At 42.5% G+C, this 15740-nt stretch overlaps 1 protein-coding gene across 10 annotated transcripts in view; it reads left to right on the forward strand.

The window, feature by feature from the left end:
• The window catches only part of ELMO1 (engulfment and cell motility 1), a 581070-nt gene that overhangs the window by 547009 nt on the left and 18321 nt on the right, over positions 1-15740 (forward strand). For all 10 annotated transcript variants that reach the window (XM_021079237.1, XM_021079238.1, XM_021079236.1 and 7 more), the window contains 2 exons: positions 5086-5193; positions 14199-14281. In XM_021079237.1, the coding sequence (XP_020934896.1) occupies positions 5086-5193; positions 14199-14281 (191 nt within the window). The remainder of the gene's footprint in view (positions 1-5085; positions 5194-14198; positions 14282-15740) is intronic.

Genomic DNA, 15740 nt, shown 5'->3' on the forward strand with positions numbered 1-15740 from the left:
TTGCACACAGACAAAGGTGTCTCCCTGGGTCTACGGCAGAGTCAGTCAGGACTCAGTTCTTGCTGTGCCCTGTGCCTCACCTTATAGACAGCATTTCACACTCAACGATGGTGTAGTTCAGCTTGCCTTCTCGCCTAAAGACCTGCTGAACTTATTTACAAGACAGAAATAGACTCACAGACATAGAAAACAAATTTGGGATTGCCAAAGGGGAAAAATAGTGGCGGGACATATTAGGAGTTTTGGATTAACATATACATACTATTATATATAAAAGATATAAACAACAAGGCCCTACAGTATAGCACAGGGAACTGTATTAAATATCTTGTAATAACCTATAATGGGAATTATAGAATCTTAAAAAGAATATATATGCATACATTTATATAACTGGATTACTTTGCTGTACAAGTAAAATTAGCACGATATTGTAAATCAACTATACTTCAATTTAGGAAAATAAGTGAATAAATAAATAAATACCTGCTGGGCAACCTCACTCTTGTCTCCACCCTGGATATGAAGATAGACAATAAGCTACACTGTTCCATGTAGCTACCTATGGCTATTTAATTTAGTTAAAATTAAATAAAACTCAAATTTTCTTACTATTGAATAAAGCAGGTGCAGACTGTTTGCATTGTTGCAGAGAGTTCTATCAAGTATTATCAAAAAAATTATAATTGTCAGGGGTTATTAGCTCCATAATGATCTATGTGACATTGGGAATAACTTCAATCAGCCCTGGAGACCTTCTTACCCAGCTGTGAGCTTTGAAACCAGCTTTTCCCTCCGATCCTTTACACACAGAGAAAGAGTGAAGCACAAAATTGTCTCCATATTTTCCATTTTTGAGTTTGGGGAATGAAAGGATGGCTATTAATGTAGTAACATTTGTAATTGACTGGAAGACCTCTATATTAACTCCTGTGTTCCCTTTAAATGCTAGTACACAATCTTTACTAATGTCTGCATGCCTTCTGCTAATTGCTTTTAGCAACACAATCCACTCATTCATTGCCCAGGGAGATTGGGGAACCTGTAACATCATGCTGGGCTTTGATAAGAAAATGCACATTTTTCTTACCATAAAAGAAACTGCAAATCAAGCTGCCGCTGATGGCTGGAACTGAAACTGTCTCATCCAGCAAGCTGGGTGTGCCGTGCTGGTGGGTGCTGGCATCGCTGCTCTCCTTTACAGCACTTCTGCCTTCAAGATAGACACACAAGTTATGATGCCTCTTAACCTTCCCAGAGGGAGGGGAGCAACTCCAGTCTTTATCCTGAGAAAGATTCTGGCTGGGTATCCACCCATTTGCTTATGAGTCAAAACAGCCTTTCCAAGCCCTTCAGCCCCTTTTTCAGTATTTTATCATCCATTCAAGACTTCCTGTTTGATGAGGAGGAGCAGAACACATCACTCCCATGGAAGATGCAGAGGTCTTTTTGCTGTGTACCATTTTGGTAGTAAACACAGAGAAACTTCTATAGGATACAAGAAGAGAGAGCCAGAGGTAGGAGGAAAACCAGAAGAGAGTGGTGTCATAAAAATCAAGAGGATTTAAGCTCTGGAAGGAGGAAAATCTGTCAGCTACACACCTGATATTGCTATGATAGCTTTCCAGGTAGCCTTTTGTGTTTCTCTAAGCAGTGACTACAGTCTTGCAAGGAAGCTGGTTGTTTTGCCTCCCGGAACCCTGATAAACCCCACTGTTCTCCAGTAGTTTCTGAATGTAGGAAGATGTTGCACAATAGACCTTCCCTCTTCCCATTTTTCCCTGTGGTACTGGCAGAGCTGCTGAGTCCCTGTCCCTGCTTCCCAGACCTGGGAAACAAGGGTGGCCAGCATCTTTCTCTGAGTTGCCACTGAGAACTGAGGGAGCACCTTCTCCTTGAGCTTCTGGGCTTTGTCCCTCATATCTGCCTTTCATCCTTCTAATTTTTGCTACACTCAGGAGAGCGCTGTGAGCATTGTAGACACGCTGCAAGTATTCATTGGAGAACGAGGCTTCAGCTATTAAATAGGTTAACCTGTTAAACAGACAACCTATGAAAGTATATGTGCAGCAAATTCTTTGAAGTGTTACCAGTGAATCTAAGTTGTGCATTTTACTCCACACTATATCTATTTGTACCACTTAAATTTCTTAACAATCCCCCAAATATGCCAGGGATGACTGCTCTCCTTTGATTTGATTCCTTGGGCTTCAGGTTACAACTGCTAATCCCTAGGGTTTCCCCAGCTTGAGAAGTGAGGGATTTCTAGAAACAACGGGCTAAGACTGTACTCAAAGTAAGACCAGCATGAAATGCTTCGGCTCACTGACTTCTTCCCAGCTTTCTGTCACCGTTCTTCAATTGCACACTTAGCCAAAGTCCCACCCCAGAGGTGACAGTGGAGGGAAAACTCTAGCATATTTTTCCAGCTGGCTTTTTGGTTATCACAGTTCATTTAGACAAAGTGAAAAGTCCTTTGGGGGAAGAAATCTCTATAGCCTGACATGCAAGGCCCACAAGAGCATGATGCTCATGGCCAAAGCTTGGCCTGTTCCTTTGGAATCACAATTCCTACTGTGAATTCTAAGTCAAAGTCCCAAATGTGTTCTCCTCATGGAAAACCGCCTAAGCGAAATGGCTGTGAAATGACCTGTGAGTGTATATATAACAGAATTTTGAAAATTCACCAATTCCAGATGTTTTCCAAGCCATCAAATAACTTTTTCTTTCCTCTCAAATGTTTCCACCAGTGCTCATATTTCTTTAATGTATGGATTGCCGTATTGTAACTACATTCAGGAATTCTTAAACTCTATTTATAGATGAGAAAGGCGTTTTGCTCTTGTGGATCCAGGTTGGGTGTTTTCTTTGTTCATTGTGTGGCTTTTACTACCAGTTTTTTTTTTTTGTTGGTTTGTTTTTTGTTTTTTACAAAATAAAATACATATATTTAACACAGATTATTATATCATGGATCTTAAGAAACCGATTAAGTGACTCCCTCTGGAGAAGTGGAATAGAAAATATGCTGAGACAAATAGGAAATTTATTATATACTTTATCACATTTTGTATGGCTTTCATCTTTACTATTTAGTATTATCTATTACATTTCAATTTTTCTTTAAAAATTAGCATTATATTAAAATTGTGTATATTATACAACTAAAATTTATAAAGAAGAAAGCTCTATATACCATTAAATATTTTATATAGCATAATAAAAAGAATAACTTAACTGGTAAGAATAACAAAAATTATACACCCTCTGAAAATAAGTAAAATATAAAATGTGTAAATTGGTTAAAAAACAGTGTAACTATATAAATATGTCCTCACAATTTGTTACATCTTATTGGTTCTTCAGTAAAGGCATTACACCATTCTAGGTGATGTGATAAACAAGACATTATAGACTTTACATTGTACCATGGAGAGAAATGGTTATTAATAATACCATTGTAGACCTATATTATTTAATTGTACAGTTGCATTATTTAATTATAATTATTGTAAATTCTTTGATGGAGAGGAAATCAAAATCAGTTCTAAGAAGACTTCAGCCTTCCAACAATGATGTCAAATGACCCCCTTCATGGTGGATTATGCACTTACTTACTATGAGATATATTTCTTCTCCAGAGATTCCTTGTTTGTGTATCCATTGCAGATTTTTGGTTTGCAGTTATACTACCAGTTTTAAAACTACTTTTTTCTACTAAAAGAATTGTAGTCCAGATGCAGTTTTGCCATGAAAGCAATTGTAGATGGAATAAAATTTTTCTTAAATGTTATAGAGAGCTTTTTGGCCGGAGTGACTTCAAAACAATTTGTATTTTGTAGACACAGTAATGGGGTGACTTGACCAAGGTCACTGTGTTTGCCAACTGCATAATGGCACAAAGGGATTCACAGAGTGGATGCTTTGTGCCTTAAGCATCTTGACCAAGTCCCCTTGGGTCCTCATTTGTGAAGTTAGCCAGCACCAACTGTGCAATGTCTACATGCCAGGCACTGTGCCAAGGGATTGGTGCAGTGCCATTGTGAAGACAGTGACTTCTTCACCTCTCAGGGCTGATGAATGTCCTGGAGTCCTCTTCCTCTGTCAGTGATTGTTTTCAGTGCACCCACTAGAGCAAGTTGCTTACCTAGGGTCTATGGCAGATGATGGGGAATACTAAGGTATTTAACATGGTGGCATCAATCATCAAAGGAGATGTTGGAGCAGCTACGAGGACTAGGAAAATGTGGAGCTGCAGTAATCACAGAGGGCTTCCCAGAGGAGGCAGCATCAAAACATAGTCTTGAGAGCTGCTCAAAGATGGGTGTCACAATGTAAGTTTCTTACTCTTTACCTCCTTCTCACTACCTCATAAGCTCTTTGAAAAAGTTGTATATTACATTTGGGGGGTCAGAGGAAGTCAAACTGAGGGAGTTATTTATCCGAATGACCCTAAGGTCTTGGTCATGCCTATTTAAGAGCACCTAACTCTTGGATTTTGAGAAGATGATTATGAATATTGTCATTCTTGGATACATTTCTGAATTATTTAGAGTATTTTCTCATGAATTCCACCCCTCGTGTGTATCACTAGCCTTCTAGTGATACACACGATTTGTTCATTGATTAATTTATGCATAGAGGCTCCGGGGTGAAGAGTTTGATCTGGCAACTGAGACACAGCAAACAGCCATATCCTCAGTCTCAACATCTCACAGAGGGAAGCAGAAGAAGCAGAAAAGCTCTGAGAAAGCTGTTTTTTCGCCACCTCCATCCCCACTTTTGTCAGGCCCACCCTAGTCGCTACAGATACTGATGAAATAACCTTCTAGAAGGCACCACCTCAGAAGCCCTGTTGTCGTTGCCCTTGAAGGATTCGATAACTTTCCCAGCAGTACCCAATGTCTGCCAAGCAGGACAGGCACTAACTCAGTATCAAAGTCAAAAAGGGACTGGCCGCCAGGGCTCTAGAATTCATCCCAAAGACTGAGCTTGTTCTCCCCGGCCAGGTGATGGAGCAATCAGGATGTCAGTGTTTCCGAAAACCAGAATCGCTTACCTTGTAAATTTGTGTTTCTTCCGCAGACAAATTTTGGTATTGTCGGCTTTCACCAAACCACAAGGTCCTGCACTATGGAGACTTGGAGGAAAGTCCTCAGGGAGAAGTGCCCCACGATTCCTTGCAGGACAAACGTAAGTGTCTCTCCTGTGTAGAAGGTTTGAGTTCTGCTCACATGTTTGTTTCCTGAACGTCATGCAGCAAAACCATCAACCCGAGAAAACCCACTGCACTTGTGTCACATGCTGTGAGTTCTGGCCCAAACCATCTCATCAAGCACAAGACCTTGATAGATGTGGGCTCTGGGTCTGAACAGGGAGGGTATAAAAGGAATGCTCACGTATCTTTCCTAAAAGATGTCAACTCACGGTTCAAACACCACTTTTGCATCGCTGGTCATAATGTTAAGGAGCAAAACCAACATAAACCTGATTGTCAATTGTCCTTTTTTTTTTTTTAAAGTATAGTGAATTTATAATGTTGTGCCAAGTTCTGCACAACAACTGTACTTTAAAAAATGTAAATGTGGGCATTCCCGTTGTGGCACAGTGGAAACGAATCCAACTACTATCCACGAAGACGTGGCTTCAATCCCTGGCCTTGCTCAGTGGGTTAAGGATCCTGTGTTGCCGTGAGCTGGGGTGTAGGTTGAAAACATGGCTCAGATCTGGCGTTGCTGTGGCTCTGGTGGAGGCCAGCAGCCGTAGCTCCAATTTGCCCCCTGGCCTGGGAACTTCCATATGCTGTGGGTATAGCCCTAAAAAATAAATAAATAAATAAGTAAATAAACAAACAAACAAGTAAATGAAAATGACCCAGTCATACACACATATACATTCCTTTTCTTATGCTATCTTCCATCATGGTCTCTCCCAAGAGACTGGATATAGTTCCCTGTGCTGTGCAGTAGGACTTCATTGCTTATCCATTGAAAATGTAATCGTTTGCATCTACTAACCTCAAATTTCCAGTCAATTGTCTTTTTTTTATGACCCAAAATAATTTCACGTGAGTTATGTGTTTGATCCCCACCAGGCTTATTCCTTAGTTGAGTGTGTCCCACGATTATAATGCAGCGCTAACGGCAGATCCACCTACAGATAACTTACTTCAACAAGTAATGCGGACGGACCCTCAGTGACATTCTCTCATTTGCTAAATATTCTCCAAAATACAGAGAATTTATATGAATTTGCTGTTTCTGTACAATGTCTTTTTTAAACTGTATGCTTGGAAGAGCCAGTGATATGCTAGCCTAACACCAAAGCAGGTTCCAGGTTTTTCAGACAGCATTAAGAGTACAATTGAAAGTATTATAGAAACATCAAAATATGAAAAGGTAATGGATTAGTTTGGAAGAGAAATGAGATAAAGTTAGAGCCTCAGAGGATTTCTCAGGGAGAGAAATCAAAGGATGAGAAAAGAGTAAAGATACTTTTAAATAACTTTTAAGTTTTAAATAACTTTTAAAAGTCACTCTGACCCTGCCATGCTTCATTTAAGCAAGTCCCAGACAGAATCCTGACCCCCAAGTCCTAGCACCCTCCCCCTTGTCACCTCGGGGCCCACAGAAGCCAAATCTGGACTGTCTTCCCTGCAGCTCATGGCCATCACACGGGAAAATACACCACGAGGCAAATTCCCGACACACTCAGACTCTGCGCTGACATCTCAGATAGACAGCCTGGAAGGTTCTCGCTTCCAGCAGCTGAAAAATGGGACAGTCTGGTCTTTGTAGTCATTTGGTTCAGAAAGTAATCTGATTTCCTTTCATGGAAGCACTGCCTCCTCAGCCCACGGTATTAGCACAGTTAATAGGAAAAGAAAGAAATCTGAAATCCAGGGCCGTGGAGTCTGGGCCGTGTCTATGCATCCCCGAAGTGAGGGCATCGCAGACCTCTGCCTGTGGTCAGGAGCCTCCCTTCAGGTCCCAGAAAGCCTTCCTCATCCCACCATGGAGAGGCTAGACCAGTGGTTCTCCCAGTGTGGTCCTTGGACCATTAGCAGCAGCATCAGCAGCTGAACTAGACCTGCTGAACCTGAACCTCTGGGGCTGGGGCCAGCAACCTCTGTCTTAACAGACCCTCCAAGCGATTCTGATGTGCCTTCAAAGTGAGAACTGTTGGGCTAGATTTGGCCTGATGATTCATAAAGATTCCCTAAATTTGGCATTTACTAATAAATTAAAAACTCTAAAAGAACAAAAAAAGTGAATTGTTAGTGGATTGTCAACTTTTAGTTTGGGCAGTCAAAAAAAAGCTATTAAAAAAGAAGACCTAATTAAAACTTAATATCACATTCCTTTCATTTTATAAAGGACTCTTGATTACCAAAAACAAACAAAAAGACCAAAAAAGCCTAATCTTGAGAAAAAGGACAGTCCCTTCTACTAAATTGAATTAGCTGTATGAAAAACTCACAGCAGTGTCCTCATTTTCCTCTATTTGCTATTAATGGTGAAAACTGACTAGTGTAACCTCCCTCCTAAATGCACAATGGTCCAGAGTCCAGCCTTTTGGTCTCCCATCCAAGTACTAACCAGGACCGGCCCTGCTTAGCTTCCCAGATCTGATGAGATCAGATGCATTCAGGGTGGTATGGGTATAGTTGAGGCCAGCTATTTGGAATCACTGTTCTAAGGTGGCAAAATGAAGAGTTAGAGGTTACTGTCAGCCAAAGCCACCAGAAGCTCTATACGAAGTCTGGCACTGCCTTATTCTTAAAATGGTCTGGACAGGAAAGAAAAACCACAGCTGGATTCATTTCTAACCCACGTGGCCCAGGGAGTTGGCGCTTCCTCTCACAGGCTGTATTATTTATTCCCATATTTTTAGGGATATAATCCACTTCTCAACCAAGCACTTGATTGGCATTGATTGCAGGTTTAAATGCAGCGCTCTCTTCTAGCTGGTCCTGCTGCTTAGGAAATTGATTGCCCTGTTCCTAGAGAAGGTCAAGGTGTAGACAGCACCTCAGCCTTGTGTAGGAGCTGATGCCCCCCAGTCCCACCAAGGCTGGACCCCCAAGACCTAGAAACCAGAGTGCCAATGCCAGGGAGAGCCAGCTTGCCAGGGTGGCCTTGCCAGAAGAGCAAGGCCAGAGCTGCAAATCTCCTTGACCATGGTCATGGCCTTGAGTGATGCTGGTTCTGGGAAAGGGTTGCAACCGTCCATTCTGACAGTGGCCCTGAAACTTTTGTCTGCTCCTTTCCTCTGTGGCTTTTGAAATCCAGGATTTCAGACTTTGGAAGGGTTGCTCCATAAATAGTTTATTCATTGCAAGATAAACCAAGAATGCATATCTGTGCAGGTGTGAGCATAGCAAAGTGTGTGTGTGTGTGTGTGTATTTGTGTTGAGGAGATCATATCTGTATGTACATGTGTGCCAAGGATGGGGTATATTCATGTAATAAAATCAAATGAAGCTATGATATGCCTGAGATGAGAAGGCCCCAGCCTAGGAAACTAAAGTTTGCTGCTTTGAGGTCTGCCACCTGGTTTGCATTTTAATTCCAGTTCTGCATTCTGCCTGGAGCAAAACAGTTCATCCTCTTGGAGCCCTTAAAAGTCAAAAACTTCATTCCACTAGAAAAATGAGACGCTCCTTTAATTAATTTCAAGTGCCATTGCTCTTGCCATGTACGATTGCTCTCTCTTGAGACCAAGGGGAAAATTGTCTTCCACCCCTCAACTTAATCAGTGCTGAATACTGAGGTATTGATGAATCAAATAGTGTAATTGAATCCTCTTCATCGGAGAGTGCGAATAGAGGTGGAGGGCTTCTCCTTAGCTGTCTTCATGCTAGAGGTTTAGGAAATCTCTCTTCTCATATTCCTTTTGCTTGGCAGGAAACGTGGCCTTTGCAAGTCCACATCCCCTTACCTCCCTTCACCCCACATTCCTCCCACCAGGGTTCCAGGCTCTCATCACCTCCACTCAACACCAGACTCCCCTGCTTTCCAGCAGCCCCCGGGCCCCTCCAAGCCTCCCTTTGAAAGAATCTAGGCCAGCGCTCCTCTCCCACATCAAAGGGGCCAGGAGGAGAGGCCTCACTCCCTCACACAAGGCGATTAAGCCTATTACAACAGATGAGAAGAGCAGCGGGCACAGCAAAGCAAAGTGGGCGATTTGGGTCATCGAAGCTTGGCAAATAATTCAGGTCCCTCGGTCGACAGAGAGGACTCATTTTGATTATTGATAATGAGAATAATTGCAAACACTGTTTTTGGAGTGCTTACTCTATTCCAGGCACTCTGCTAAGAGCTCTACATAAATTATCCTCCCGACAACCTCATTGCCCTTCTCTTACCCATTAGGAAACTGAGGTACAGAAACATTACGTAACTTGTTGAAGGTCACATATCTAGTAAATAGTAGAGCAAAGATCTGAATGCAGCCCTCCAAATTCAGGGCCTGCTCAGGACCACCTAGATTCCAAGCCAGCAATGATCTTGGCTCCAGCACTGACTTCATGCTCAGAGCAGCCCTATGAGATGAAGGATGTTATAGTTCCATACTGTGGGTGAAGAAGCTGAGGTTCCAAGAACTCAAGCCCAATGTGGTATAGCCAGGAGGTGCGTCTAGAATTCAAATCCAGGCTCTGTGATTCCAGTGGAATCTTTCCATCACTCTAGGCAGCCAAGGTAGAGGCCAGATTCTTTATTGAACTGTACTGGAATCAGCCTGTTCCTCCCCTGCCTCTCTTCCCACAGGAGCTTCTACGATGGAGCTGTGTATACAGTAAGTGCCCATGGCTTGCTAGCTATTTCCTGGGGTGATTTCTGCCTCAACTTGCTCCCAGGAAGAGCTAGAACAATTTTTATCATGGTGGCCACGTTTACTTTTTCAACGGCATTTTTGCTTTAAATCACAATTAAAGTTCCTTCCACAAATATTAGCAATCGAGGAGTTTCCTGAACATGTCTCAAGTGATAACCACTTCTGGGGGCTGTGTTCTGCATGTTTTGGAGTGTGGACACATTTCGAACATAGGGAAAAAATTATGACCTGGTAAGGGACTGTGAAACAGGAGCAAGAGCTGTTATCCCAGCTCTGTCCCTTACTAGCTATGTGACGTTGCGTGATTTATTTCTTCTTATGTAGGCCTCCCATCTGTAAAATGGGGGTGTTGAATTAGGTTATCTCAATTCAGCTCAAACTGATGAAAGCATTATTGAAGGAAATGAAGCCAGGCCCCAAAGAGTTAGTGTTGGGAGGTAAGGCGCCAGTAGTGACCTTACTGGGTTTTTTTTATCTCTGAACCCCACTTTGTTATACTGCTCCTCCAAAAAAAGTCCTGATGGAAGCACTACCCCTGCTTTGAAGTGGTCAAGAGCCCTCTGTTGCCTCCTTTGAGTGGAGATTTAAGAGGTGTGAGTCTGATTCCACTGGTGGGTATTGAGAGGACAGTGTTAGCCCTTCTGATGCCTAATCTTCCAGTGCATCTAGAGACAAACTATGCAAAAAGCAACCTTTAAAAGCCATGCTGTATTTTTAGAATTTTGTGTTTTCCTTTTAGCCATAATCCTGTGAGTAATGTAGCAGCTTGTCTCCTTGACAGGGGACAATGCATATAAAATATATAAAATATGTACTGCCACAAACACGGTGGAAGAGTGTCTTTTCTCCCCAAAGCCTTCTCATTAGAGATTCTGAAGACTGCTCCCACGACAAACTTTAGTGTGACTCTTGTTCTGCTCCATAGGATGGGTTTTCAAAGCCATCTTACTATTTATGTATCATAGACACGCTGTCTGGTTCGCTGACCATGTTACATATTATACAACAGAAGGCTTTGTGACTCAAACTCCATCTAAAGCTTGAGAAGGTTTTTGGAGTTGGCATGTTAATTATAGCACAGATTCACTTTGGTGGTGGATTTAGTAACTCCAGAGTAAACCCAACTTCACAAAATGCCCAGCCTCCTCGGGTAGCCAGGTCGGCCACTGAGAACTGATTGTTGGTTATGAAAATGGGTTTCAGGAGAACTGAACTCAGTGGCTGTGGTCAAAGGTAGGTTCAGGAATCATAGGAGCTATCTCCAGGAAGACACTGATCCGGCATGGCCAGGCAGAGGATGACTGGAGTCCAAGATCAAGAGTTATGCCACTCACTGGAGGCTGCATTGCGACAGTATGCTTCAGGAACAAATAACCCCCCAAATCTCAATGGCTCAGGATAAGAGTTTATTTCTAACCCCTTACATTGGGTTTTCAAAGAACTGACATGGGTTTTCAAAGAACTGCTCCACGCAGTCACTCAAGGACACAGACTGATGGCTGCTTTTCCATCTCAGAGCTGCACCATCTGGTTGGACCATGTGGCCTGATCAGTGCTTGCAGCTGGGGAAGAGATGCTGGTGGGCGTGGACTTTTCACTGCCTTGGCCAAGAAAGAGATATGCCATTTCCTCTCACATTTCATGACCAGAGCTAATCATATGGCCCCACATAACTGCAAAAGTTCCTGGGAAGCCTAGTCTACCACATGCCCCCAAAGAGAGGAAAGGCAGTTATTAGTCCAAATCATATCTACCAAAGAGATGTAGAACCAGGACTATAGGATGATGAAGCAGACTAGGTGGACCTGGAAGCAGGGGTGTCTGCAGAGATTTCTGGAAGAATTCATCACTGCCACGGTCTTCTCTGGGGTTCAAGGGATTGGGCAAAATTCTCAGCAACTTTAGGGTACCTGGAAGATGTTAGCTTTTAAAAAGCCTTCCTGTTATATTGTTTTGATATTTTATATAATTTATTTTATTTTTTTTTATTTTGAAGTATAGTTGATTTACAGTGTCATGTTAGTTTCAGGTAGACAGCAAAGTGACTCAGTTATACACACACACAAACACACACACACACACATTCTTTTTCAGATTCTTTTCCCCTGTAGTTCATCATAAAATATTGAGTATAGTTCCCTGTGCTATGTAGTAGGTCCTTGTTGGTTATCTATTTTCTATAAAGTGGTGTGTATATGTTAATCCCAAACTCCTGTAATTTGCCCCTCCCCCCTTTCCCCTTTAGTAACCGTAAGTTTGTTTCCTATGTCGTAGGTGTATTTCTGCTTTGTATGTAAGTTCATTTGTGTCCATTTTTTTTTCATTCCACATATAAGTAATATCATATGATAATTATCTTTCTCTCTCTGCTAATCTCTAAGTCTATCCATGTTGCTGCAAAAGGTGTTTCATTCTTTTTATGGCTGTGTAGTTCTCTTAAATTTTACTAAAAATAGTCCATGTGATCCAGTAATCCCACCCTTTGGTATATATCTGGAGAAAATGATAATTTGGAAAGATCCATGCACCCCAGTGTTCATTGCAGCACTGTTTACAATAGCCAAGACACGGAAACAACCTAAATGTCCATCAACAGATGAATGGATTAAGAAGATATGGGGTGTGTGTGGGGGTATGTGTGTGTGTATGTATATACACACACATATATATACAATTTCTATTCTATGTATTTTATAATTTTATCTTCATCTAAATATCACCCCCACAACTCAATGCCCCCCCCAAATTAGGTCGACTTTAATTATGAAATCTCTCACTATCTTCATTATTAGGGGAGTCTAAGGAAGTGATGACACAAAGCTTCTGTGGCTCCTGAGTGAGCCCCTAGATTCACAATCCCTTGTGGGACTGAAAGGTTAGGAATTGGAAAGAGACAGATGACTCTGCAGTTCTTAGAATGAAGGTTCCCAACCATCCTGCTGCCTTCTTTCTCTCAGATGATCTTAACAAAAGGTTTTTTTTGTTTTTTTTTTTTTGTTTTTTTCTGCCTTTTCTTTTTCAGGGCTACACCCGCGGCATGTGGAGGCTCCCAGGCTAGGGGTTGAATCAGAACTGTAGCTGCCATCCTACACCACAGTCCCAGCAACTCGGGATCCAAGCCGTGTTTGCGATCTACACCACAGCTCACAGCAACACCAGATCCTTTCGACCCACTGAGGGAGGCCAGGGATGGAACCTATGTTCCCATGGATACCAGTCAGATTCGTTTTTGCTGAGCCATGATGGGAACCCTTAACAAACGTTTCAAAGGCACAAACCTTTCCACGTCTTTTATCTTCCCCTGAGTCCTGAATAAGATGAGAGATAACATCATTCTGTCTAAGTGCATTAGTCTTAGGATTTCCCAGATAAATACCAGCCACCATTTCCCTATCAGAAAGGAATATTCCCTTTATTTAGTTGAGTTTGGTTTCATTGACTATAAAATAGGAACAATAAAACCTGTTTCACAGAATTGTGAGAATTAACGAGAATAAGAATTTGGAGAGAGAGTGTTCAGGATGGTATCAATTCAGATCAAGTTTTGTCATAGGGTACTTCCCCCATCATCCAAAACTCAGAAACTAAAGAGACCTGGATTCGGTAGCAAGCGATATGGATCTATAGGAAGCATGTGGCCTTGTTCCTGACACGCAGATGTCTTCCACAGCATCAGTAGCCGTACCACTATTACTACTGTTATTAACTGCTGCTTCTGATACCATCGGTTTTTTTGTTTTGTTTGTTTGTTTGTTTGTTGTCTTTTTGCCTTTTCTAGGGCCATTCCTGCAGCATATGGAGATTCCCAGGCTAGGGGTCGAATCGGAGCTGTACCTGCCAGCCTACACCAGAGCCACAGCAACGCGGGATCCGAGCCGTGTCTGTGACCTACACCACAGCTCACTGCAATGCCGGATCCTTAACTCACTGAGCAAGGCCAGGGATCGAACCCGCCACCTCATGGTTCCTAGTCCGATTCATTAACCACTGAGCCACGATGGGAACTCCAATACCATCAGTTTTAACACAACTATGGTGGGGTTTTTTGTTGTTTGGGGTCTTTTTTTTTTTTTTTTTTTTTTTTTTTTTTTTTTTTAGGTGTTTGTTTTAGTGAACCAGATTCTACTTATGAACATAAATTTTCCTCCCCAGGAATACTTTTTACCAGAATATAAGAATATAGCGTAGTGTCTAGTCCTGGACACACTGCCTGACCGCTCTTCTTTTCACCTCTTTTCTCTTCCTGCCGTAGTTTCTGGGAGTGGCAGCCGTGCCAGTGGACCCGTGCTGAGCCTGCTCCTTTACTGACATCTAAGCTTCCACATGATGTAGTTACTTTCATTTTCTCTTGTGAATTGCAGTGCCGGTGGCAGATATCAAAGCTGTGGTGACGGGAAAGGACTGCCCTCATATGAAAGAGAAAGGTGCCCTTAAACAAAACAAGGTATGATTTCTAAATTATTGCCAATAGTTCTGTTTGCACAATGCAGTGACTGACCGCAGTGGGCCCAGCCCTTCTTTTTAGCTACGTGCGTGTGTGTGTGTGTGTGTGTGTGTGTGTGTGTGTACATGTAGGCACAGTTACATATCTCTTCCTTGGCTCCCCTTTTTCCTGTCTTGATTCCTTTTCTATCTCTTAGTCTTGTTCTTTCCTCTCACTGATCACTTGCCAAATCCCCCCCATCTCATACGTCGTCTCACTTCCTGTCTGTGTCCAGCCATGGGAATCGCCCTCTCACTGTGGCCACAGTCTTCTCTTGAGCCTTCTCCATTCATCTCCTTCCATCCTCTAGGCCTCCCCTATCTCCTACATATGTTCGTATTCCGCCTTCCCTGCTTTGGCACAAATGCTTTCATTTCCTTCTTAGTAAACCCCGCTCCCCCACGCTGGGGACTTGGGGAAGTCTGGGAAAAGGAGAGACCAGATGACTCAAAAGAATCTTGGAAAAGGCCTGATACTCTTCAGATCATGGAGAGTATTGTGGAAAATTTCCCCAAAGGTATATATTGCGTAACCACTCTTCACCTTGCAAATTGTTCAGCCTCCCCTATCATGCTGGTCACCATGACAGCCCACATTCCATAACAGAGGGTGTGGGAGGCAGCATTATCTGAAAAGATGAAGGAATTTCCTTTGCCCCCAGTTTGGAGATATTTGCCCTTGGAGGGGCTGTCAGGAAGCCAATTTTTTGTGTTACCTAGTGCACCTATTTCTTGTGATCCATGAGCAGAATGAATCAGATTGATCCGGATGCTTCAGACACCTCGGCACCAAAAAATATCACATAGATCAATAGGTTGCTCCTTTACTGTCCAGTGTGAGTATCTAAGAGGAGTAAAAACATGATACACATCCTATGGAGCAATTGGGGTTAAAGTAAATAATCCCTGCTCTGTAATTCAAATGCTTTAAGACAAAGATGAATCTAGGTCTGCGTAGGATGGCCCTATCTATCTATGGTTAAGGAAAAAAACAAAAGTACTACAAAAGTACTGTTTAAGAAGAAAATGGGGCAAGGATAGAGCCAAGGAGACTGATAACAAGATCTCTGCTTCTGAAGTTACATAAGTATAACTCACCTCAAGTCCATATGAATTCCTCCTTGTCAACCTGTCACAGTACTATCATACAATGCCCTGAGAGATATAACAGCCTGCCTTGGAGTCTGTGGGTCATCTGTCTCATAGCATTTCTCTCTTCTCCACATGGGGAAATGAGGATTCCACAGCTCATTAGATTCCAGAAAAGCATCCTTAACTAGAACAGCAGGTCCCCAGCCTTCATGGTCTACCTCCTGTGGGGCTGCCTTCCTTCAGGAGCACCTGATTTCAGAGTACCCTCTTGGGGAGCACTGGCTCTGCTCAGCTCCAGCAGAGGTCCCCATGCTTATAGAACACTTGGA

Source organism: Sus scrofa, chromosome 18 (assembly GCF_000003025.6).
Source record: "Sus scrofa isolate TJ Tabasco breed Duroc chromosome 18, Sscrofa11.1, whole genome shotgun sequence".
In the NCBI taxonomy this organism is placed as follows: domain Eukaryota; kingdom Metazoa; phylum Chordata; class Mammalia; order Artiodactyla; family Suidae; genus Sus; species Sus scrofa.